This window comes from Ursus maritimus, unplaced genomic scaffold (assembly GCF_017311325.1).
Source record: "Ursus maritimus isolate PB19 unplaced genomic scaffold, ASM1731132v1 scaffold_23, whole genome shotgun sequence".
NCBI classification, from domain to species: domain Eukaryota; kingdom Metazoa; phylum Chordata; class Mammalia; order Carnivora; family Ursidae; genus Ursus; species Ursus maritimus.
This window is the reverse complement of record NW_024424786.1, coordinates 34,333,897-34,356,588: the sequence shown is the minus strand read 5'-3', so window position 1 is coordinate 34,356,588 and position 22,692 is coordinate 34,333,897. Positions and strand designations below refer to the sequence as shown.

The window sequence follows — 22,692 nt, the reverse complement described above, 5'->3', positions numbered from 1 at the left end:
CCCCCCCCCCCCCGCCCCCCGGCCCCCGGTCAGTAGCTGCGGCTTACTCTGCGGTGGAGAAGGCCAGGGTGAAGTTGTGCCGGCGCTGCGTGGGCTCCAGCACGGCGTAGTCGAAGGCGTCGGGGAAGAACTTGTGGATGAGGGCGCAGAAGGCCATGCCGCTGCTCCAGCTCGAGGAGAAGTTCTGGATGTCCACGTGCTGCGGGCGAGCGGGGCCCCGAGCGGGCCTCGGTGAGCGTCCGGCCCAAGGGCCTGCGCCTTGCCCCTCGGGCTCTGCGCCACCCAGCCCCTCCCCGGCCCTGCCGCCCTGGGCGAGGGTCCCTGCCCCGGCCCACCTCGTAGTTTCTGGTCATGGCCCGGCACCACTCCAGAAGCATGTTCTTGACACCGCCAATGGCCGCCCCGGCTGCCTTCGTGTTTCGGAACAGGGCCGTGGGGCCCGACGCTGCCCTGCGAGGGGAGGCATGGAGAAGGCCCGGCCAGGGAGGAGTGAGCTCATAGGACGCCCCAGATAGCAGTCCTCCCACCCGGGCCTGGACTGTTCCCATGCTCTCAGGGCCCCCGCCCTGCCGACCGGCCCGTGGTTCCTGGGGCAAGCCCAGCCTGCACCCTACCCGCCAAACTTGTCCACGATGGCTTTGCGGTTCTGTGCTCGGGGCCCCCGCGGCCGGGCAGGGGCTGACACCCTGTGCTCTGGTGGCTTCTCTTTCTTCTTCTCTTGGGAGGGAGGGGGCTCTGTAGGACTCTGGGGCACGTCACTGGGTGAAGACTCACTATGGAGAAGGTTCAGAGCAGTGTGAGAGGGGCTGAGATCAGCCCCTCCAGGACACAAGGAGTGGGCAGGGAGCCCGGCTAGGGTGGGAGCTCCCTGCAGTCAAATGAGGCTTACCAAGTTGTGGCCCCCACTCCCGGCACACCTCTCCTCTGTGCCCAGCACTGGGAGGGGATCGAGGCAGAATAATGAGGCTGTCTCACTTTGGGGAGCGTGTGGTCTGGTGAGATATGTGTGCAGAGCTAAGACAAGTCTGAGGTCTGACCTGAGTTTGAATCCTGGCTTTGCCTCTTATTTGCTGTGTGATCTTGGGAGTGTCATGTCACTTCTCTGAGCCTCAGCCTCCTCATCTGGAAACTGGGGACAAGAAGAGCTACCTGCCAAGGGGGCTCTAAGGCTGAAGAAAGAAGGGAAGTGGAGAGCATCCAGCCAAGCCTGCCACATGACGGCCCGTGTGAACACGCACCCGTTACCTTTCCCTGAGAAACTGGCACGGAGGTGAATCTCAGGTCAAGACAAAGGATGATTCTTCCAATGAGTCAAGCTGGACAATTCAAGAAGGTTCTTGCTGTATCCAGCACCCGTTGGGTATCAGGCACGGTGCTCAGTGCTCTCCACTGTTCTTTTAAAAGTAATCCCTATGCCCAGCATGGGGCTCAAACTCACGACCCTGAGACCAAAAGTTGCATGCTCTACCGACTGAGCCAGCCAGGCGCCCCATGTCCTTTTTACCTTTTATGCCATGGAAGCCTCACACTAATCCTATGAGGTACGATTACGGCACCTGCTTCACAGAAGAGAACAGTGACATGGCCAAGGTCACACGGTTGGTACGTGGCAGAGTCATTGCCTGAACTCAGCCTTTCTGCTCACGCTCTGTGGGCAGTGCTCATGCCACGGAAACGTGCTCAGGGACGAGACGAGGAGCCCCATGAAGATCTACTGAGGACGCCAAGGAGGAGGCTTTAGCGGTGGAGGGGGAAATGGTCCCTTTGCTCCCAGCCTCTGGCTCCTCTGGTTTTCTGGGCTCTGCCCTGGGATTGGGGGCTGAAAGCCAGGAATCCTGGACTATCTCTAGATCAAGGGCCAGGGAGACCCAGGCCCAGGCGATGGTAGACTTTGAAGGGAGTGCGTGGTAGAGGGCGTTGGAACGGGGGCCCCAGAATTTGACATTACCTGGCAGAAGGACTGGTCTCTCCGGAAGCTTCCGTGTCTGGACCCAGCCCATCTGGAAGGAGGGAAAGGGGGGGGAAGCTGGAGCTATCTTGACGTGCTATCTGCACACCCCCTCAGGGTAGCAACCACAGCGCCCCACGGGCCATTGGGCTCACTCACCTGGGCTGAGGCCACTGCCCTCCTCCGTGGGGCTCTCGAGCCATTCCTCAGGGGAGCTGGGAATCACCCCTGCTCCTTCCTCCGACTCTGCCTCCACACCCTGGTCCTGCTCTTCCTTGGGACTACCTGGCTCCTGGAACAGACATGATCTGTGTGGGCTCATGGTCCCACAGGCACCTGCCCGAGGCTTTGTGAGGGCTTCAGAAAGATCCAGAAGGCAGCCTGGGGCCACCGCGCTGCACCCCCCACCCCAGGCTCTTGATGTCTTTGGGAAGACTAGACTTTCCCAAAGGAATAAAGCCGGCGGGGGGGTTGGGCTTACTTTCTGGGGTGCAGAGGACTTCAGAACACTGGGGGGCCTCCTCCCTCCTCTCCTTTGCCTCACTCACCGCCTCCTCCTTCCCGTCAGCCTCCCGAGGTTCAGCGCCAGCCTCCCCTTCCACGGCGGCCTTCGTCTGAGAGTCTGACCTGGCCTCTGGGGCACCGGCTTTCTCCTGGCCTTCAGCCGCGGGCTCCTCTGTCTTGCTGCTCTTCTCCTGAGAGGCCGTTGTGGCCTCCTCCTTCCCGTCAGCCTCCCTGGCTCCAGTCTTGGCCTCCTGCTCCCCGGCAGCCTGCTTGGGCTCAGCCTTGGCCTCGTCATTCTCACAGGCTTCCTCCCTAGATTGGGGCTTGGCCTCCTTCTCGTCAGCTTGCTGCTTCTCAGAGGCCAGCGTGGTCCCCTGTGCTTCCTCAGCCTCCTTGGGGGCAGGTTGGGTCTCTTCCTTCCCACCATCCTCCTTGTGAAGTTCAGCCTCCGCTTTGGACTCCACCTTGACCTCATCCAATCCATTGGCTTCCCCCGGAAGTTCAGGAGAAGTGCAGTCCTCGGCTGGTGCCCTTTCCTGCTTTCCGGCTCCAGCTGGAGGCCCCTCTTTGACACTCGTCTCGGTTGTGCCTTTGGCCTCCTCTGCGGGGTCTCCACCTCCCTGCATCACGGGGGCCTCCGGGGCTGGGGAGACCGTGGTCCCATCCGCAGAGGGCTTCTCTTCCTTCTGCTCCATTTCTGGAAAGTGGAGGCAAGCAGACCTGGTCACGCCCCATTCCTGCGCCAGGTGAAGACCCCGCCCTCAGAGACCACTGGCCTGGGAGTCTGGAGGCCTGCTGCTCAGTCCTGGGTCCCCCATGGTGCCACCGCTTGGACATGTGACGGGAGCATCCGCGTTCCCTGTGGTAAAATGAAGGGGTCCAGCACGGCTTCCCCACAGGTGAGGTGTTGGGCCACATGGACTTGGCCTGGGATGGTGTTCACCTAACAGCCCCCCGCAGGCTGTGGCTTGGGCTTTAAAGAACATCAGATCACATAATGCCTTTTCAAGGATCTTGCCTCTTTCTGATTAAGGCAATGAAATGGTGAAAATGGGGTCCTGGCATCGGGAACACTTCTCCCCTTTTAATGCATGTAGTAGCTAACTTGGCTCGGAGCCCAAAGCAGGGAGAAGTATCTAGATAGAGTCTAATAGTGCTGCCTTGTTTCCGTTGTATTTCTTTTTACGGTTACTTTCTATTTCTGGCCGGTGATATTGAGTTTCCATTTCCAATAGTGATATAAACTTTCTTTTAAAAATATATTTGTTGAATTTAAAAATAAGTTAATTCAAAGGAAAGCATTCGGGAAAGCAGGACACAGGTGGTACAGATGTGCTTAAATCCCGGGGGTGGCGTGAAAATGCTTGAAATTTGGGAAAGCCTGGGCCAGCTGGTCTCTGGGGCTCTGCCAGCTTCGCCAGCTGCCACGGCTCTGTCCCAGCTCAGCCAGTGGTTCTCAGAAAAGGTGGGCCTGGACCACGTTTATTTTGGTGAAGAATAGAAACGTACTCTCCCTCACCTCTGCCAGAGAAATCTGACCCTCTTACTGCCAGGGATGGGGCGGGGAGGAGGGGAGGGTGTAATACCTTGACCTGAGCTTTCCTATTCCAGTACTGTATATACTGTAGGGTCTACAAAGACAGGTGGGCGGGGGGCGGGGGACAGGGCCAGCTGCATGCCCCTGCCCTTCTTGGGTGTCTGTTTACAAAGAAATCAATCCTCAAGTAGTGTTCAGGGCATGACTCAGGCAGTAAGAGAAGGAGGTACTCCTGTCACTGGCTAAAAATACCTCCTGCCCTCTGCCGTGCCATCATTCTGGGTGACAGTACCCAGGGCACCTGGGCAGCTGGGACAGAGGCAGGAAGATAGGTGGACTGGTGACAGGGCTCCGTTCCTGCCACCGGCTCGGGTCTTACAGCCCCCAGTCCAGAGTCCTCGGGGTTCCTGGATTCGGTGCCCCCACGGTTTCCGAGGAAGCAGGCTGGGATTTGCAAAGATGCTCACACTGTCCGCCCACTCCGCTCCTCCCGCCAGAGCCCCTTCATGGTTCAGCAGTTCCAGCCGTGTATTAGCTGGGAGCCAACCAGCCGGAGATGGAATGCACATCAGCGGGGAGCCAGGAGGCCACGGAGCCAGACTGACCCCATCTCTTACTCGCTCACTCTGAGACCGGAGCAGACCCTTTGCTTCTCGAATCCTCAGTTTCTACTGACAATGACAGGATTGGTCTAGATCAGATTTTCCAAACTGTTCTGTGGAAAACTGGGGTCTTCTAAGACATTAATAGGAGCTGGGGTCAGGGAAATGTATTCTCTGGCGGAGGCTGTTCCAGAAACAGCCTCCTCTTTACCCTTTTAGAGATACACAATTTCATTAGCACAGAACGGGGTTTTAGACACTCCATAGTAAAGAAACCTTAACTTGCTTAGCTTTATTTAACTCACTGTTCCCCAAACCTATTTGACCGTGGATTTACTTTTTCTTGCTTTCTTTTCTTTTTGCTTTGCTTTTCCTGAGACGCGCCTACCGCCATCTTGAGCGATGCCCTGTCTCCCAGAGGCAAGTATGGCAGACGCTGGCCTAAATGACCCACACAACCCCAAACTCCGTGCTCGCTTTGGAAGGTGGTGTGGAACAGGGGTGAAAATCATCAAGTCTGGAGTCTTCCCACTGTTTACTAATTGTGTGATCTTGAGCAAGCTACCTGCCCTCCCCGTGTTGTGATGTGTCGAGATAAAAATCACCCTGTGGGGTGCTGGACAGTTAAGGAAGCCAATGCATAGCAAGTGTTTTGAGGTGTGCCTGGCATGAAGGGAGCACTCAAGACTTTCTTGTATTATTATTGTTATTATCATATTATTATTAATTTTAACTAGGCTCCACACCCAACGTGGGGCTTGAACTCACAACCCTGAGATCAAGAGTGGCATGCTTTACCGGCTGAGCCAGCCAGGCACCCTGAAGGGAGCCCTCAGCACACAGCAGCCCGTATGGCTGTAGGTTGGCCTCTGCCCATTAATGTTGGCCCTGACCCAGCCACGAGGGCATTTCGTTGGTAGACAAGGCAAGGAGGACTGAACGCCAGTAAGATGACAACAAGCCCCTTTTATACCTCAGAGGGCTGTGGTGCTTGGCTACGACTTAGCAGAGCGCTGTGGCCATCTTTCCTTTCATCTATCCGTTACACGCTGCGGGGGGTGGGGGCGGGAGGGAAGGAAGGGGCAGGTGCACACACACGCACACACACGCGCACACACACACCTCGGCCGTCCTGTGTGTTCATCACCTCAGCTTTCCACACCCCCAGGCTTGTCATAAATAGATAAGGAGTGAAGAACCCCAGAATGTGAGAAGCCGGGGTAGCAGCACCCACCCCAACACTAACGATTCTCTAGCAGGTTTCCAGCTCACCCCGCGGGACCCTGCGGGACCTCACTCATTCCTTGCTCTAGCCCTTTGGAATAGGTGTTACTGGTCCCGTTTTGCAGATTAGGAATTGGGAGCCCCTTGAGTAAAGTCACAGGACCCACCCCAATGGTTAAAGGGCCCAACCATACCTAGAACCCGGGTCTCCTGACAAGCGGTCTGGTGCTTGTGCCAAAGGTGCTGCTCCCGCCAGCTCTGCAGCCAGCGTCCCTCCAGAGGCTCGAGCCCAGAGTGAGGGGCACCCCACTGGTGGGCGAGGGCAGCCGGGTGTGGCTGAGGAGTGCAGCTCTCTCTCTTCCACATGCACGGCAAGCCCTCTCCTCCCTCCATCCCTTCCTCTCCATCTCGCCTTCTCTTTCCTCCCCAGGAAGCCTACAGGCACCCTGTTTTGTATCCAAAGCAGCACTGCAGACAGCTCCCCTTCTCTCTCCGTTTCTCTCGGCCGGCTGGGAGAAAAAGAACCCAGGAGCTCGAGTTCCAAGCCCCAAATACTGTAGACGACACTTGATGGTTCTGTGAACACCTCCCTGACCCCCAGTCTGTCTGCTGGTGGTCCTGAGGCCATCGCTGTCTGTCCCCCATCCCAGCCAGTGACCCTCCCTTGGAGAAGACACTCTCAACTGCTTAGAGAGTCTGCCTCCCACCCCGACCAGACCAGACTCCCAAGGCCCTCTCTGCCCCCGTCAGGTCCTCCCGGGGGATGGCCACCTGCAGGCTACTCTGTGGGTGATCTCAAGTGGCCCAACACCCTAGAGCTAGCTCCCCGACCTGTAGCATCCAAAGAGAGTTGACAGAGAGGTGGAGAGGATTAGCAAAGAGCCGAGATTTCGCCAACTCTGGGACTCTGCGTGGAGGTTCCAGCCCTTGGAAGGTGGGAGAGGGGTTGGCAGCTGGAGGGGGGCACTTCAAAAGGGGCCCGGAGCTTCTCCTACCTGTGGGGCTTCTGCCTGGGGGCTTGGAGCTGTCTCCTTCCTCCAGCTGAGCGGCCTCACTCCTGGGCTGCCTTTAGCCTCAGCCAGCGGCCTCTAGCCCCCAGCTCTTCCGTCTGCCTGCCTCCCCCTTCCTCCCCCCTTCTACCCACCCCACCCCCACTTCAAGAGCCTTCAGCTGAAGAAGAGCATTGTTTACCGCCCTGTTGGTACAACACTTTCCCTTGGCCCAGGAGGCTCAGATTTCCCGTGAAGATCTGACAGGTGGCACCTTTCAATCACAGCCCGTCTTTCCTGCCCTGACCCCGGCGGTATCCATCCTGCGGCCACCTTTCTTCCCAATGTACTCGCCTGGCTCTGGTGACCCCGAAGACCATCTGTAGGCCCATGTGGAGGATGGTCACCAGCCCTCTGGCCTCGCCTGCCCATCCAGAGCCCAGGCTAGGCCTCCTCTGCTCCCTTTGCTCCCCTCACCCCATGTTCCTTTAAATAGTCCTTTACTCCTCCTCAGACAGAAACAGCTGCTGAAGGGTGGGCGGCAGAGGGGGTGAATGGGACAGCTGCCCACGGGGGGGTGTCTCGGGGCTCACACAGCACAGAGAGATGTGGAAGGGGAGGGGCAAACAGGTGAGGAGCCAGGGCCCAAGCCAATGGAGCACTGGGCTTAGGGTCTAGAAAATACAAGACTGAATTCTGTTTTAAGCTGAAGTGACTGGTACATGGGACGCTCTGAGCTCTTCATACTGAATTGAGATTTTTTTTTTAAGATTTTATTTTTAAGTCATCTTTATGCCCAACATGGGGCTTGAACTCACAACCCTGAGATCAAGAGTCACAGGCTTTGCCGGCTGAGCCTGCCAGGCGCCCCTGAATTGAGATTTTGCTCAGGAAAACAAATCCGTGTCTTCCCTTTGTGTCCTGTGATCTCAGAGAGGTACTACTTTGGGAGAATGTGTGCAGGGGACACCCCTATCGCTTAGGGAGCCTGGGGCTCTCCAAAACCACCTCCCCCAGTTCTTTCCACCTCAGTCACACTGGCCTCCTTCCTGTTCCTGAAATAAATCGATTCCTTTCCACACTCAAGGATGTCAGCTTTTTGCTTCTGCTCTTTGCAAGACTGTTTCCTTCTCATTCTGCTCTCAGCTCAAATTCTGTTCCCTCAGAGAGGACTCCATGGCTTCAGTCCCTCTCCATCATTTTGTCCTGGTTTATTTTCTTCATAGTATTTATTGGAATTCAAAGTGAGCTTGTTCATTTACTTATTATCTGACTCTTACTGGCCTCTAAGCTCCTCGAAAGCAGAGACTTTATCTCCCAGGGCCTACCTAATTGCGGGGTTCACAGGAGGTGCTCCATACATACATACATACTGAATAAATAAATAAGTTAATAGAAGGTCATGGCGGGGGAAATCCTGTGAGGCCCCTGTCAGACGCTGGCTTTTGCTCTGGGATTGGAAGCCAGTGGAGCCTTTCAGGTTGTAAAGGGACATGATCTAACTTTAGTTTTTGACAAGATGACTCTGGTTGCCGTTTTGAGAATAGACTGAGGGGGGAGCATTGAACTGAGGTGGGGAAACCAGTCAGGACATTACTGCAGTAAGCCAGGTGCAAGATGGTGGTGGCTTGGATCGGATGGGCAACACTGAAGGTGAGGAGACGTGGTACGGAATGGTAATTGTGGATAACAGTGACCAAGACTGTGCCAGCTTTGTCTCCAAGCCACTAGAATGACCCTTCCATTCAAGCCACTGACATTCTTGCCTTCTCTTCTCCTGTTCTTCTCCAGGGAGTCCATCTAGACTTTGTATTCTCTCCGCCTCTCATGAGTGGTCAGAGCCCATAACAGACTCCGGGGGACCATCCTGAATCCCCTCCTTTGTGGTTGAGTTCCCATCCAAGAGGACAATACCGATCCATGGTGAGTAGCAAATACACAACTCCCTTCGGGAGCCTGGGAGGCTGGGAAGGGGTGGAGCACGGTAGAGGGAGAGGCCAGAGCCTCGGGGTGGTGCTGACAGAGGTCAGCAACTTTAGATGACGTATCTGGATTCCAAAGAGATCTTGGAAGGCTGGGCTGTGTAAACTGGTTTTGTTTTGTTTTGGTTTGGTTTTTACAAGAAGAAACTTAACAGGAACAACTGGAGATTCCTACTTGTGTTCTCAAATCCCCAACTGTATAAGTATAGGAAGGAAAAGACAGTCTCATAGTAGCTAATAGCCACGACATCACCATCAGTAAGAACAGTGATTACCCGGGCACTGGGGGGAGGGGGAAAGTGCGACGTTGTTCAATGGGTATAAAGTCTCAGGTGTTCAAGATGAATAAGTCCCCAAGGTCTGTTATACAACATTGTGCACACTTTACAAAACTGCACTGTGCACTTAAAAATTTGTTCAGAGGGTAGATCTCATGTGAAGTGTTCTTGCCACATAAAAGGGGGCCATTTTTAAAAAAATATTTTATTTTGAAGTAATCTCTATACCCAACATGAGGCTTGAACTCAATGCCAAGATCAAGAGTTGCACACTCCTCCAACTGAGCCAGCCAGGTGCCACCCGAAAGGGGCTATTTTTTTAAAAAAGATTTTATTTATTTATTTGAGAGACAGCATGAGTGCGCACAAGTCGGGGGGGGGCAGAGGGAAAGAGAGAGGGAGAAGCAGACTCCCTGCTGAGCAGGGAATCTGCCGTGGGGCTGGATCCCAGGACCCTGAGATCATGACCTGAGCCGAAGGCAGACGCTTAACCGAACGAGCCATCCAGGCGTCCAAAAGGGGCCATTTTTGAGAAATTGGAGGAAATTGAATATGTGCATAAGATTACATCAAGCAATTACTATAATTTTGAGAATATGAAAATGGCACTGTGGAAAAGGACTTTATCTGTGAGAGGTCAAGACAGATTTTAAAAATATGGCTAAATGTTAACAACTGTTAAATTCAATATACTGTGCTCTCCACTTTTCTGTATGTTTTACATTTGCTCTAATAACAGTCAAAAAATTAAAAGAAATGAGAACAATGACTACTTTTCACTGAGCATCTGCCATGGGCTAGGTGCTTTAAGTACATTTCTTGTTTTTCTGTTTTGTAATGATTGTTTTAACTTTTTATTTTGAAATAATTGTAGGTTTACAGGAAGTTGCATAAGTAGTACAGGGAGAATACTAAAAGTCAATGTTACATAACTATATGCAATATCAGAGCCAGGAAATTGACACTGGAACAATGGTGTGTATAGTTCTATGACATCTTATCACATGTTTAGAGTCATATAACTCCTCCGCAATCAGGATGCATAACCAACCCATCACCGCAAAGATCTCCCTTGTTCTACCCCTTTCTAGACATACCTCCACCCCCAACTTTAACCCTGGGCAACCATGAATCTCTTTGTCTCTATAATTTTGTCATCTTGAGAATATTATTTAAACGGAACCATACAGTGTGTAACCTTTTGTAATACCTAATAAAAATTCCATCAAGGAAGCCGATTACTCTTGTAAGAACCCATCTCCTTTTCCCATGCAATTTCTTAATATTCCATGTGTTGACCATCTTATCAAAAGCAAAAACCAGGGGCGCCTGGCTGGCTCAGTCAGTTAAGCGTCTGCCTTCAGCTCAGGTCATGATCCCAGGGTCCTGGCATCGAGCCCTGCTTCAGTCTCCTTGCTCAGAGGGGAGCCTGCTACTCCCTCTTTCTGCCACTCCCCCTGCTTGTACTCTCTCTTTCTCTGTCAAATAAATAAATAAAATCTTTTTTTTTTAAAACCAAGCTAAAACCAGTACAACAACATGTGTCCCCTAAAACATATGTATAGTAATACTCACAGCGGCATTGTCATAATAGCCCCAAACTGGAAACAACCCAAAAGTCTATCAACAGGTGAATAGATAAATGAATTGTGGCTTATTCATACAAACACTAGATGGCAATAAAAAAGAATGAATGACAGATACACACAACAGTGTGGATGATATCTTACGGACACTACAATTGAGGTAAAGAAGTCAGGCACAAACCAGCAAATAATGTACAACTCCTTTTACATGAACAAAGTTCAAGAGTAGGCAAAACTAACTGATGGCCATAGAAGTCAGAATAGTGGTTAACTTTGGGAGAGGGGGTATTGACTGCGAAGGAACATAAGATAACTTTTGAGGGTGTTGGAAATACATTGTATTTTGATCTGAGTGGTGGTTATGAGAATGAATGTATATATTTAAAAATTAAGTTTGAGTTTAAAAGAATTAAGCTTAAGTTTCAGGTACTTTAGTTAAAATGTTATACCTTAATTTTATCGAGAAAAAGTTTTTAAGTAACCTCTACAACTAAGGTGGGGCTCAAATTCAGGAGGAGGTGGGGGGGGCAGGTCAAGTGTTGTGTGCTCTACTGACTGAGCCAGTCGGGGTCCCCTGTTATACCTTAATTCTTAAAAAAGATTTTATTTCTTTATTTGGGAGAGAGAGAGAGAGCTCAAGTGCACACTCAGGGAGTGGCAAAGGGGGAGGAAGAAGGACAGAATCTCAAGGGGATTCTGCACTGAGCCGGGAGCCAAGGCAGGGCTCTATCTCACCACCTTGAGATCACGACCTGAGCGGAAACCAACAGTCCCACGCCTAACGGACTAAGTAAGCCACCCGGGCACCCTACCTTTATTGTAAAGTATGGGGGCACAGGGCTTGAGAAAGATGAGTCCTTAGAGCAGAAATGAGGGCCAGTGTTTAAAATCTTGACTTCCTTGGGCAATTAGGGAAGCAGAAGTTGCATAAAACAGACTGTATACATGCCTCCGTTTTTCTGTGAGCAGGAGCCTTGCCTCGCTTCTCTGCAACCCCAGCGAAAGCTTAGGACCTACAGGCCGCTGTGTTCCCACAGTCCATTGGAGCACTGACTCTCAAACTTGGCTGCACAAAGAAATCACTTAGGGAATGAAACGTTTACTGATGCCTGGGTCCTACTCCCAGAGGTTCTGATTTAATTGGTATGAAGTGAGGTATGGGCACTGGGATAGTTTAAAGCGTCCCACGTGACCTTAATTTGCAGCACAAACAAAACCGCTCTTTGGGGGAGTCCTTCCTTCTCCGCGCGTGGGTTTGTGCTGGGGCCTCAACTCTCCGGGGGTGGGGGCGAGGTTCACCGAGCTCGGCCCTCTGGTCCCTTCCTACAAAACAGGTAAACTCCGACCTCTCCGCGATAACCCAACCGACTTGACAGCCAGGCTGCAGGCGCTCTGCACTCCGCCCAAGCCTCTATGGTATTTTGGCGTCCTCTCTAGCATTTGCAAGGCGCCTTCGCCTTCTGCCACGGCCGGCAGCTCCCTCTCTATGGTAGCCGATTTCCCAGCGCCGCCTCGCTGGTACTTCATTCCGGAAGCGAATCTGATCAAAGAAGAGGCGGGACTTCCTTCCCGGAAGTGACCCACGTGCTTCCGCCCTAGCCTACCTGGTCCCACGGTGAGTCTCCAGTGTTTGCCTGAAGTTGGGGACACTGCGGGCATTGTGACTGGCCGCAGGCCGTGGTAAGTGACCTCTCGCCTCAAGGTGACCCTGATGATGGCGCCGCCATTTCAGAGGTTCAACCCCTGGACCGGGACCTGTCACCTTAGATCCGCGTGTTTTCGAATTCCTAGGGCCCTGGAAGTTCAGGCCCGCGGTTTAGTGTTCCTTTTCGGTCTCAAGATCTTCCCCTGGGTGGAGGTGACCGCTAGGGACTGGGGCGTCAGGTCTCGATTTTCAGCCTCTTCGTTGACGTGCTATGTGACCTTGGGCTGGGCAGTGTTCCCTTTCTGGTCCTCAGTTTCCACATCTGTGAGATGGGGTGGTTGAGCTCACTGAGGTCAGTGGCCCTTGCCAGCCCGATGTCCAATGATTCCTCCGCATCCTCTAACCCCGTGGGATGGGAAACGGAACGGGAGGGGTGAAAGCTGACGGCGATGTCTGCTCCTAGGACTAGGAGGCCAGAAGGAGATTTCCCCCTCGGTGCAGGTTTGAGATGGATCCACTCAGGGCCCAGCAGCTGGCTGCGGAGCTGGAGGTGGAGATGATGGCTGATATGTACAACAGGTAAGGGCCGACAATGCGCTCCCTTGTCTTTGAGAACGATCATAGGTCACCCTTTCTCAGGGTGCCTTTTGGAGGGTACCAGCCCCACCTACACTCCTCATGGTTGAGGGCTAATGCAGACGCGGTATGGGGTCACTAGAACGAGGTGGACTTCTAGATTGGGATGCAGTTGGCAACCGAGTGGCTGAGCAGGAAGAGAAGCCCCAGTCCAAGCTCTGGTTGGGTTCCAGGAACAGTTGAGTGTTGCCTTTTGTGATAAACAGCACATGGCCCACTTAGTAGTTAACATTTCTTAAACTCGTCCTCCACCTCAGGCACATGCTGAGCAGTTTACATGCCTTCATCTTTTTTAATCTTCAAAATGATCCACTGGGTCAGTTTTAGTTGTCCCATTCTAAGGTGAAGACATTGAGGCTTCTAGAGGTTAAATAACTTTCTCAGGGCACACAGCTGGTCGGTAGCAATGTCAGGACCAGTACCCGAGTCCGACTCCAAACTAGTGCCCACAACCGTTTGACAGATTTGGGAACAAACTGTAACTGCACCAATCACCACTAGTATGGCCTCAGGCAAGTTACTTGGACTTTTTGGTGGATTTCCCATCTATAAAATGGAGGTAGGGGGCGCTTGGGTGGCTCAGTCGGTTGAGCATCTGACTCTTGATTTCAGTGCAGATTGTGATCTCAGGGTCGAGGGATGGATTCCCACATTGGGCTCTGCGCTCAGCAGGGAGCCTGCTTGAGATTCTCCCTCTGCCTCTTCCCTGTTCGCCCGCACACTCATGCCTGTGCATGTGCTTTCTCTCTCTTAAATAAATAAATAATAAATCTTTTTAAAAATAAACGAAACGGAGATAATAGTGGTACCTACCTTGTAGAGACATTATAGATGTTAAATGTAGAAACCTATGACAAGCTCTTAGTATCAAGGCTGGTACACAGTAAGTAGTCCACACAGGTTTGCTGTTTTTATTGGCTTAAGCCACCTGGTATTTTCTCTTGATGGTTTATCTTGGAGGCTATATATACGAATACTTCCAAATATTTTAAATAATGTTAAAATGCAGGCTGTGAGATCAGACTCTGTGGGTTCATATCCCAGCTTTACATGATCCTGAGGCTCTCCATGCCTTAATTTCCATATCTGTAAAATGGGGATAATGATTGTGCCTACCTCATAGGGTTATTGTAAGGACTGCGTGGCAAACCATGTCAAGCACTTAGCATGATGCCTGGAACATAGCCAGTGCTCAACTAATGGTTCCTATTTAAATGAACGTGGGCTCAGATCAGGTGAGCGCTCTCAAGGACCTTCTAAGATGGTTGAGATGCAGACTGAGGATTTACACTGCCTTCCTGGGAGATGAGATCAGCATAGCAGGGCAGGAATGATGGAGAGTTCCCGGTATGCCACTGACCTGACCTTGCCCTTCCCCCCCCCCCCCCAGAATGACGAGTGCCTGCCATCGGAAGTGCGTGCCTCCCCACTACAAGGAAGCAGAACTGTCCAAGGGCGAGTCTGTGTGCCTGGACCGCTGTGTCTCCAAGTATCTGGACATCCATGAGCGGATGGGCAAGAAGTTGACAGAGTTGTCTATGCAGGATGAAGAGCTGATGAAGAGGGTACAGCAGAGCTCTGGGCCCGTGTGAGGCCCCAGACAGTATACACGCCAAGGTGCGCCCTGCCCCTTCCCACTTGTCTAATAAAAGTGCCCCCACTGGGTGTCATCTGTGAAGACTGCCGAGCCTTGGCTCCCTCAGGAGAGCCTCCAGGAGGCCGGAGTATGGTAGGGCTACTCTCCTGGTTGAAGAAGGGGTATTTGTCACACTGCGATGTGACTGTGTATGTACGTGTATGTGTGTGTATATATATATTAAAACAGGTTTGTGGACACCTACTACACGGAAAGCAGTGTGCCTGGCACTTGGGAGTAGAGGCAGCAGCCACAGTGTCTACCAGCAGAGGGAGTCTCGCGTGGTGTTTAAAAGCACAGACTGGCGTGGTGTTCTGGGTTGTACCCCAGGTCAGCCTCTTGCTGTATGACCCTGAGCATATCACTTCCCTGTGCTTTAGCTTCCTCATCTGTAAAGGGGGGATAATCCTGGGGCCGTGGCAAGGATTATATGGTTTAATGTGTGTCCAGCATTTAGAGTGATGACTGGGGCATAGGAAGTGCTCAGTAAATGTGAGCTGTATACATGTGTTTAAATAACAACCTAAAATTTAAGTGGAGTCAGGCGGGCATTTTTCCAGATATAAGAGAATATTTAGAGGAGCGAGTGAACAGGAGATGGGATCTGAGAAGGAAGTAGCCAGCCCCTGGGTTCTGAGTGGCAGTATCAAAACGTGAAGGGGCCAGCTTCGTGTGTGATGTGAGTGATCCAGGAGGGGACTGAGTGAAAACCACTGCCATTCACTGTTATCCTCAGTCAGGAACCGCACTCCTCACTCTTCGTGCAATATCCGATCTAGCTCTTTCCGCCATCTTTCCGGGCCACCGTAATGCTGCACATGAATGTCCTGGCAGATGTTTGCACGAGCATTAATGCTGAAAGGGGAGGCAAACGCCAGGTTCTTATTAGGCCATGCTCTAGAGTCATCGTCCGGTTTCTGTGATGATGAAACATGGTTACCTTGGTGAATCTGAGATCACTGATGATCACAGAGCCGGGAAACCTGTGGTGAACCTCGCGGGCAGGTTAAACAAGTGTGGAGTGATCATCCCTAGATTTGATGTACAGCTGAAAGATCTAGAAAAATGGCGGAATAATCTCCCATCCTGCCAGTTTGGTTTCATTGTGTTGACAACCTCAGCTGGCATCATGGACCAGGAAGAAGCAAGAGGAAAGCACACGGGAGGGAAGATCCTGGGGTTCTTTTTCTAGGGATGTAATGCATGCAGAGGAAATACCTCGATGGGGGAAAAAATCTGATCTAATCCACTCAGCTGGGCTAAGGGGCCCAATTAGGCAGTGGAGGCCCAGAGCGGTGGTTGCTTGTCTGAGGTCTCACGAGAAGAGTGGGGGCTGACTGCTGCTCTTGCTGTCACTGCTGCTCTTGCTGTCTCCCTGAGGAGACCACTGCCTCGAATTCCTGAGTGTCGTGGGGAGCTATGAGCCTTTCGGAATGTGTGGCTCACTCCCTCCAGGTGGGATTTTGGTTGATGTCAATGCCACTGTGGCAGCAGTGCCTTCATAGTAGAGAAAGGTGGGTATTGGAAATGGAACCTCACCAGGTCACTGGGCATGGAGTAAAGGGAGCGCTAGAGGCAGTGAGTTTGGGGCTTACATGTGCAGGCCCAGAGGCTCTGGGGTGGCTCGGTTGAGCATCTGACTCTTGGTTTTGGCTCGGGTTCATAATCTCAGGTTGTGAGGTCAAGCCCTGTCTTGGGCTCTGTGCCGGGGTGGGGGGGGTGGAGGAAAATAAAATAAAATAATTTGCAGGCCCAAGCCAGACTGCCTGGGGTGGAATTTTCTAGCCGTGTGATCATGGGTAAGGCATTTACCGGTGTCGTGTGCCTCAGTTACCCCACCCATAACATGGTGGTAGCGGTACCTACCTCCTTGAGTGAGTGGTGTGAGAATGAAAAGTGTTAATACTTATAACACTTAGGAAAGTGCCTACTGCTGTCAGATCAAGTGCTCGATAATGTTAGCTTGTTTGTTTGTTTGTTTGTTTGTTTGTTATTGCTGAGTTTGGTGTGAGAAGACATGGGATAGACCCTTGGAAAACTTCAAATCCATGTCGGGTGACCTTGGCCGGCAAAAACTGAAGGCTCCTTTGTAGGTACTGAAGTGCAAGCTTGGGTCAACAGGTGGCGCTGTCCGCTCACAGGATCGGCGCTGCAGAGGGCAATTCCGCAAGTGCCTATTATTTGCCTCCTCCGTGCCAGCATCGTGTCAGCGTCGGGCTAGGGAGAGGGGAGTGGTGAGAAAGATAGGTATTGTGCCTACCCTCGGGTTTAGCCAAGGGACATCAAAAATTCTGATAGTGCATAGCGGGAACATCTAGAAGGGGTGGTAGGAGCGGAGAGAAGAGGTTCCAGCTGGAGGGAATAGTACTTGCAAAGGCTTTGAAGTGGCAGAAAGCGTGGAGTGTTCAAGAAACAGCTTCAGTGTGCCTGGAGTGCTGAGTGTGAAGGGAGGTGGTGGTGAGAGATGAGACTTGGGGGCTGGGCAGGCAGAGCTCCAAAAGAGAAGCTGTGTTAAAGAGTTTGGATTTTCTCCTACTGAGGGCAGCGGCAAACTGTTGGAGGATGTAAACCCCGGCAGTGAAAGAGACAGATCTGCGCTTCCAAGGCTCGCTCTGGCTGCCAGCTGGGGGGGGGGGGGGGGGGGGGGGTAGCGGAAGATGATGGTAGGTAACGGATTAAGGGGAAAGGTGCCAGGGAGCCAGTAAGAATAGCTATTCAGTTGCAGTGGTGTGCTAAGAAGTGTATTATTTCAGTTAATCCTTGTAACGTCTCCCAAGCGGGTATGGTTATTCTCACTTTGCAGATGAAGAAGCCGAACTCTGTAAAGTTACTTGCTGTAGGTCACACAACAAGCAAGGGACAGAGCCAGGGTTCCAGCTTATTCAGACAGCAGAGCCCACTTTTAACCACTCCTCTAGAATTGGGGGGGTGGGTGTGTGGGGGGATGCTCCCCCAAGAGGTACAGGTCAGCAATTTCATATTTCATTCAACAATATTTATTACAGGCTGCTACATGCAAAGAGCTACAGGAAGGATCCAAAATGAGTTTGCTCGGTCCCGGCCCTCGTGACTATTGTAGGGAGCGGGAGGGGGTACAGGAGAGATGGAACACACAAAGGGTGGTAGGATGGGTTAGGCTCTTTGTGCCATAGAGCGGAGTCCAAAACTGCTCATCCTCGTGTATTTTACCTAGATTATCAGTTTCAAAATCAGGAAATGTCTCTCAAAAATCTGGATTTGACATTCTTTGAAAGTTTGGAATATCTAACCAGTGAGCCTCCATTCCTGCTTGGCAGCGGCTTGACCATAGGCATTCGGTCTGTGCCTGCTCTGGGCTTGCAGGTGAGCCGGACGCTACATGAGAAAACACGTCGCTGTCCAGGAATAGGCAAGCTCTCGATGGCCCCCAGTGGCCCTGCCTGCAGCCAGTTGTTCCTGGTACAGTCCGCTTCCCCTGAGCGTGCACTGGACCCACAGACTTGCTGCTAACACACACCGCAGCAGAGGCGACAGGATGCCGTTTCCGAGGTTAAGGTACAAGAGATTGGAATGGTCGTTTTGTTCGTTCTCTCTCTCCTCTTGCTTACCATGAGGAAGCAAGCTTACGTCTTGTGAGCTGCCCTGTGAAGAGGTCTGTGTGGAAGGAACTGAGGGCAGCCTCCAGCCGGTGAGGAACTCAATCCAGCCGACAACCATGCGAATGAGCTCGGAAGGAGCTGCTTCTCCAGACGCCCGCAGCCCCGGCTGACACTTCACAGCTTTGCAAGCCACCTCGGAAGCAGAGGACCCCTCTAAGCTGCACCCTGACTCCTGACCTAGAGAAACCAAGATAATGAATGTTTGAAGCCATGACGTTTTGGGATAATTTGTTATGTAGCCATCGCTAACCAACACATGTACAGTGTTCACAACTATTACAATTGTCTGAGACTGTGGCCTTTCTCCTCCTAGACCCAGCATGGGCCAGGCACCGTTGCAGGCATTTGAGACACATCACTGAACAAAACGGAAAGGTCCCTGCCCTCTTGGAACATGTATGCTAGTGGGGACAGTTCTGCATAGTAGTAGAAGTCTGGTTTGGCAGTGCTGTTTTGAAGGAGAGTGCATCTTCAGCTCCTGGGGGAAGGTTCGTAACTGTTTCCAGTTCTTAGACCCCCATGAAACTGCAACAAAAGCCGTGGATGGTTCTTTAGAAAAATGTACATGCACATAGAATTTTGCATACGATTTTAGGGATTATCATAAAAATGTGGGCTGACCTGAGGGAAGTGTTGTGATGAGCATTGTTTTAAGTGCTGGGGTGAAGAGAAACGATAAAAAACGGAATGTGAAGACCTACTAAACCCAGTTGCCTTTGCAGTTGTGTTCAGCGCCATAGGAGATGTTCTGGCGCTGTGGGCTATATAGAAGAATGTGCCCCCAAGGCTGGGTGCTCAGAAAAGGATGTCCCCCAGAACTTGATAGGTAAGTGAGAGTTGAAGGATGAGTGGAATTGGCCAGCAGGGGGCAGGTAGGTGGTGGGGGTTCTGTGTGAAGTGGTAGGAGGGTAGAGGTGAGGAAGGCGGGCACGGGTTCCCGCCCTCTGGTGCACACAGTCCATCTGACAGAACAGACACATCTTTTTTTTGGAAGATTTTATTTATTCATTTGAGAGAGAGAATGTGCAAGTGAGTGAGCACAAGCAGGGGGGTAGCAGAGGGAGAGGGAGAAGCAGACTTCCCGCCGAGTGGGAGCCCAGTGTGGGGCTCGATCCCAGGACCCCGGATCATGTCTGGAGCTGAAGGCAGATGCTCAACTGACTGAGCCACCCAGGCGCCCCCAAAACAGACACAGCTTCATGAGTTTCATCGAAAGGCAACTCAGATATACAGATCACATAGCAAGGGGATTTATTGCTGGAATCAGGCAAGGAGCCTTCCCCCAGGAAGTGACCATTAAGCCATAATCTGAAGGATTAGTTAGATAGGCCAAGCCAGGGGAATGTTCCAGGCCCAGGAGAAACTTGAGATGGGAGAACATGGGGTGTTAATGGGCATGAAGAGGTCACCATGGTGAAAGCATAGAGAAGAGAGAGGCTGGGGCTGCAGGTGGGCCTAGACAGACTCGGGGGCATTGTCAGGAGTTTGTATATTTGCCCAAGGGTCATGGGTATCTTGTCAGGGGAGCGGTCTGACCATTCTGTTTCCAGAAGATCATTCTGACTGGACCGTGGGGTCATGTGCACAGGCAGAATCAGAAGGGCCAGGTTGAGAGGGGCGGCTGGCTTGCTCAGTGGGTGGAGCATGGGACTCTTGACCTGGGGCTGGGAGCGCAAGCCCTATGTTGGGTGTAGAGATGACTTTAAAATAAAATCTTTAAAAAAGCCAGGCTGAAAGGGTTGCTGGAGCGGAGGCGCAGTTGCTGATGACCTGGGCTTCGGCACGGCAGTGGATGAAGACGAGAGGTCTTTAAGGATAGGGTCCACAGGCTCTCTAGGTTGGATATGGGAGGTGGGGCAGGGAGCAAGTCGGCTAACTCCAGTTTTGTGGCTTAAACGACTAGGCGGTGGGTGGTACTTTTACTGACACAGGCCACACTGGAGAAGGAACGGGTTAGGGAAGAGGAAGGTCATTTGTAGTCATTATTGGGCACTTCTTATTTTAAAAAGATTTTTTAAAAGATTTATTTTTATTTATTTATTTTTTAAAGATTTTATTTATTTATTTGACAGAGAGCAAGCAAGAGAGGGAACACAAGCAGGGGGAGTGGGAGAGGGAGAAGCAGGCCCCCCGCTGAGCAAGGAGCCCGATGCGGGGCTCGATCCCAGGACCCTGAGATCATGACCCGAGCCAAAGGCAGATGCTTAACGACTGAGCCACCCAGGCGCCCCTAAAGATTTTATTTTTAAGTAATCTCTACACCCTACATGCGGCTCAGACTTACAACCCCGAGATCAAGAGTTGCACGCTCCACCGACTAAGCCAGCCAGGTGCTCCCACTTATTATTTTAGAAGGTCCAACATAGTTGGATGTTTCCAGCTGCATCCTCACACCACGGTCCCCTCGTTCTGTGTGCCTCAGCCATTCTGGCCCTCATTCAGCAAACTGAATGTCCCTGGCATCCTCCTGCTGTAGGACCTCTGCATGCATTGTGTCTTCCTCTTGGGGGGCTGATAAATCCTACTGATTCGGACATGGGAAGCTATCTTCAGATCAGAGCACAAGCATGCTGACCTCTGGTCTAGATCAAGCCCCTGATATGTTCACATAGCACCCTATGTCTCTCTTCCTGAGCACCTCCTTTAGATGCAATTACACCTGTGTAATTATTCGATTCCTCTATACTTCTGTCCCATTGGACTTTGCATTCTCTCAGGGCCAGGTCTGCATCCTACTCACCATCGAATCCCTAGCGCCGGACACATGCAAAGGTGTGTGGTTTTTTAAATTGAGATATAAATTCACATAAAATGAAATATTTTTTAAAAGATTTCGTTTATTTATTTGAGAGCCAGAGTGTGAGAGAGAGACAGCGAGAGAAAGCGCACAAGCAGCGGGGAGGGGCAGAGGGAGAAGCAGACTCCCCACCCAGCATGGAGACTGACTCGGGACTCGATCCCAGGACCCTGGGATCATGACCTGAGCCAAAGGCAGATGCCTAACCAACTAAGCCATCCAGGCACCCAAAATTAAACATTTTAAAGATAGATAGATATAGTTATATAGATATATATATTTATTTAATATTTATTTATTTGACAGACAGCCGGCGAGAGAGGGAACACAAGCAGGGGAGTGGGAGAGGAAGAAGCAGGCTCCCAGCAGAGCAGGGAGCCTGATGCAGGGCTCGATCCTAGGACGCTGGGATCATGACCTGCGCCGAAGGCAGACGCTTAACGACTGAGCCACCCAGGTGCCCCTATGTTTATTTATTTTTTAATGTAATCTCTACACCGAACCTGGAGCTCGAACTCACAACACCCAGATCAAGAGTCTCACGCTCCCACCATCAGAGCCAGCCCAGCGCCCCCTTTTCTTTGGTTTTTAAAAATTAAGAAAAAAATATTTTTAATGTAATCTTAAAAGTAACTAAAGTGTAAAATTCAGTGGATTTTAATATATTCACAAAGTTGTACAACCATGACCCCTGTCTAATTACACAACATTTTCATTGCCCCGGGAAGAAACTTCATTCCCATTCGCCATCACTTCCCATTTTTCCCTCACTGGTCCTGGTAACCAGGAATCCACTTCTGCTCAGTGGGTCTGCCTATTCTGGGCATTTCATGTAAGTACAGTCATACATTGTGCGGCCCTCTGTGTCTGGCTTCTTTCACCGAGCAATGTTTACAAGGTTCTTCCATGTGGGAGCAGCATGACTTGCTATGACCAAATATGATTACATTGGAGAGCAGTACACACACATTTCGTTTATCCACCAACTGATGGGCAATTGGGTTGCTTGGACGCTTTGGCTATTGTGAATAATACCGCTCTGAACGCTTGTGTCCAAATTTCTGTGTCTACGGCTGTTCTCAGTGTTCTGGGGTGTATTCCTAAAAGCGGAGTTGCTGGGTCACGTGGTAACTCTATGCTAACTGTGAGGAACTGCCAGCCTGTTTTTCCAAAGCAGCTGCACCATTTTATTTCCATTCTTCATGCAAAAGCTTATAATAACTATTTATTAGCTAGAAGAAAGAAGTTCTTACACTGGATGTTATTACTTCCAGCACTCCGTGGGCTGGAAGAGCGAGGCTCGGGAGCGCAGGCCTTGGGCAGAATCGCACAGCTCGTCAGCTGCAGGGCCAGGATCGGGACCCAGCGGCGTGACTCCGGAGCGAATACTGCTGTGGGCCCAGCTGTGAAGCAGGCCGCAGCCAGCAGGAGATCCCATGTGATTCGGGTGGTGTCAGGAAGACAGTCTAGGAAGGGATTAATTTTGGGGCCAGGGAGGGGGCTGAGAAATCCTATCAAGTCTGATGCAGAAGTGTATCTTAGGTCGCTTCCCCCCCTTTTTTTTCCATCTGAACTATTACAGTGGCTTTAAGGTTTTTAAACTGTCATAAGTTCTCTCTCCTTTCCAATATAGCCTTCTCCATTCATTAAGCACACTCATTAAGCAAACTCAAGCACATCTATCACCATC

The 22,692-nt window shown here is 51.5% G+C and overlaps 3 protein-coding genes and 1 pseudogene across 3 annotated transcripts in view; 2 read left to right on the top strand and 2 right to left on the bottom strand.

Annotated features, from left to right (window-relative positions):
* Nucleotides 1-3,147, bottom strand: part of SMTNL1 (smoothelin like 1) — a 5,976-nt gene extending 2,829 nt beyond the window's left edge. Inside the window, exons 1-6 of the mRNA XM_040639127.1 lie at nucleotides 2,449-3,147; nucleotides 2,108-2,240; nucleotides 1,949-2,000; nucleotides 615-773; nucleotides 336-450; nucleotides 48-199 (exon numbers count right to left, since the gene is read on the bottom strand). Of these exons, the coding sequence (XP_040495061.1) occupies nucleotides 48-199; nucleotides 336-450; nucleotides 615-773; nucleotides 1,949-2,000; nucleotides 2,108-2,240; nucleotides 2,449-3,147 (1,310 nt within the window). The remainder of the gene's footprint in view (nucleotides 1-47; nucleotides 200-335; nucleotides 451-614; nucleotides 774-1,948; nucleotides 2,001-2,107; nucleotides 2,241-2,448) is intronic.
* Nucleotides 3,148-12,182: 9,035 nt separating this feature from the next.
* TIMM10 (translocase of inner mitochondrial membrane 10) lies at nucleotides 12,183-14,771 on the top strand. The gene is made up of 3 exons (XM_008694138.2): nucleotides 12,183-12,330; nucleotides 12,759-12,874; nucleotides 14,322-14,771. Exons 2-3 carry the CDS (start codon nucleotides 12,804-12,806, stop codon nucleotides 14,521-14,523), a joined length of 273 nt encoding a protein of 90 aa, XP_008692360.1. The 5' UTR covers nucleotides 12,183-12,330; nucleotides 12,759-12,803; the 3' UTR covers nucleotides 14,524-14,771.
* Nucleotides 14,772-14,867: 96 nt separating this feature from the next.
* On the top strand, nucleotides 14,868-16,247 carry LOC121104772 (annotated as a pseudogene).
* A 1,034-nt stretch (nucleotides 16,248-17,281) lies between these two features.
* LOC103666250 lies at nucleotides 17,282-22,691 on the bottom strand. The gene is made up of 3 exons (XM_040638762.1): nucleotides 22,672-22,691; nucleotides 22,256-22,587; nucleotides 17,282-18,382 (listed from the first exon to the last, which is right to left on the bottom strand). The coding sequence occupies exons 1-3, from the start codon at nucleotides 22,689-22,691 to the stop codon at nucleotides 17,922-17,924; spliced, it is 813 nt and encodes a 270-aa protein (XP_040494696.1). The 3' UTR covers nucleotides 17,282-17,921.
* Nucleotide 22,692: the final 1 nt, after the last annotated feature.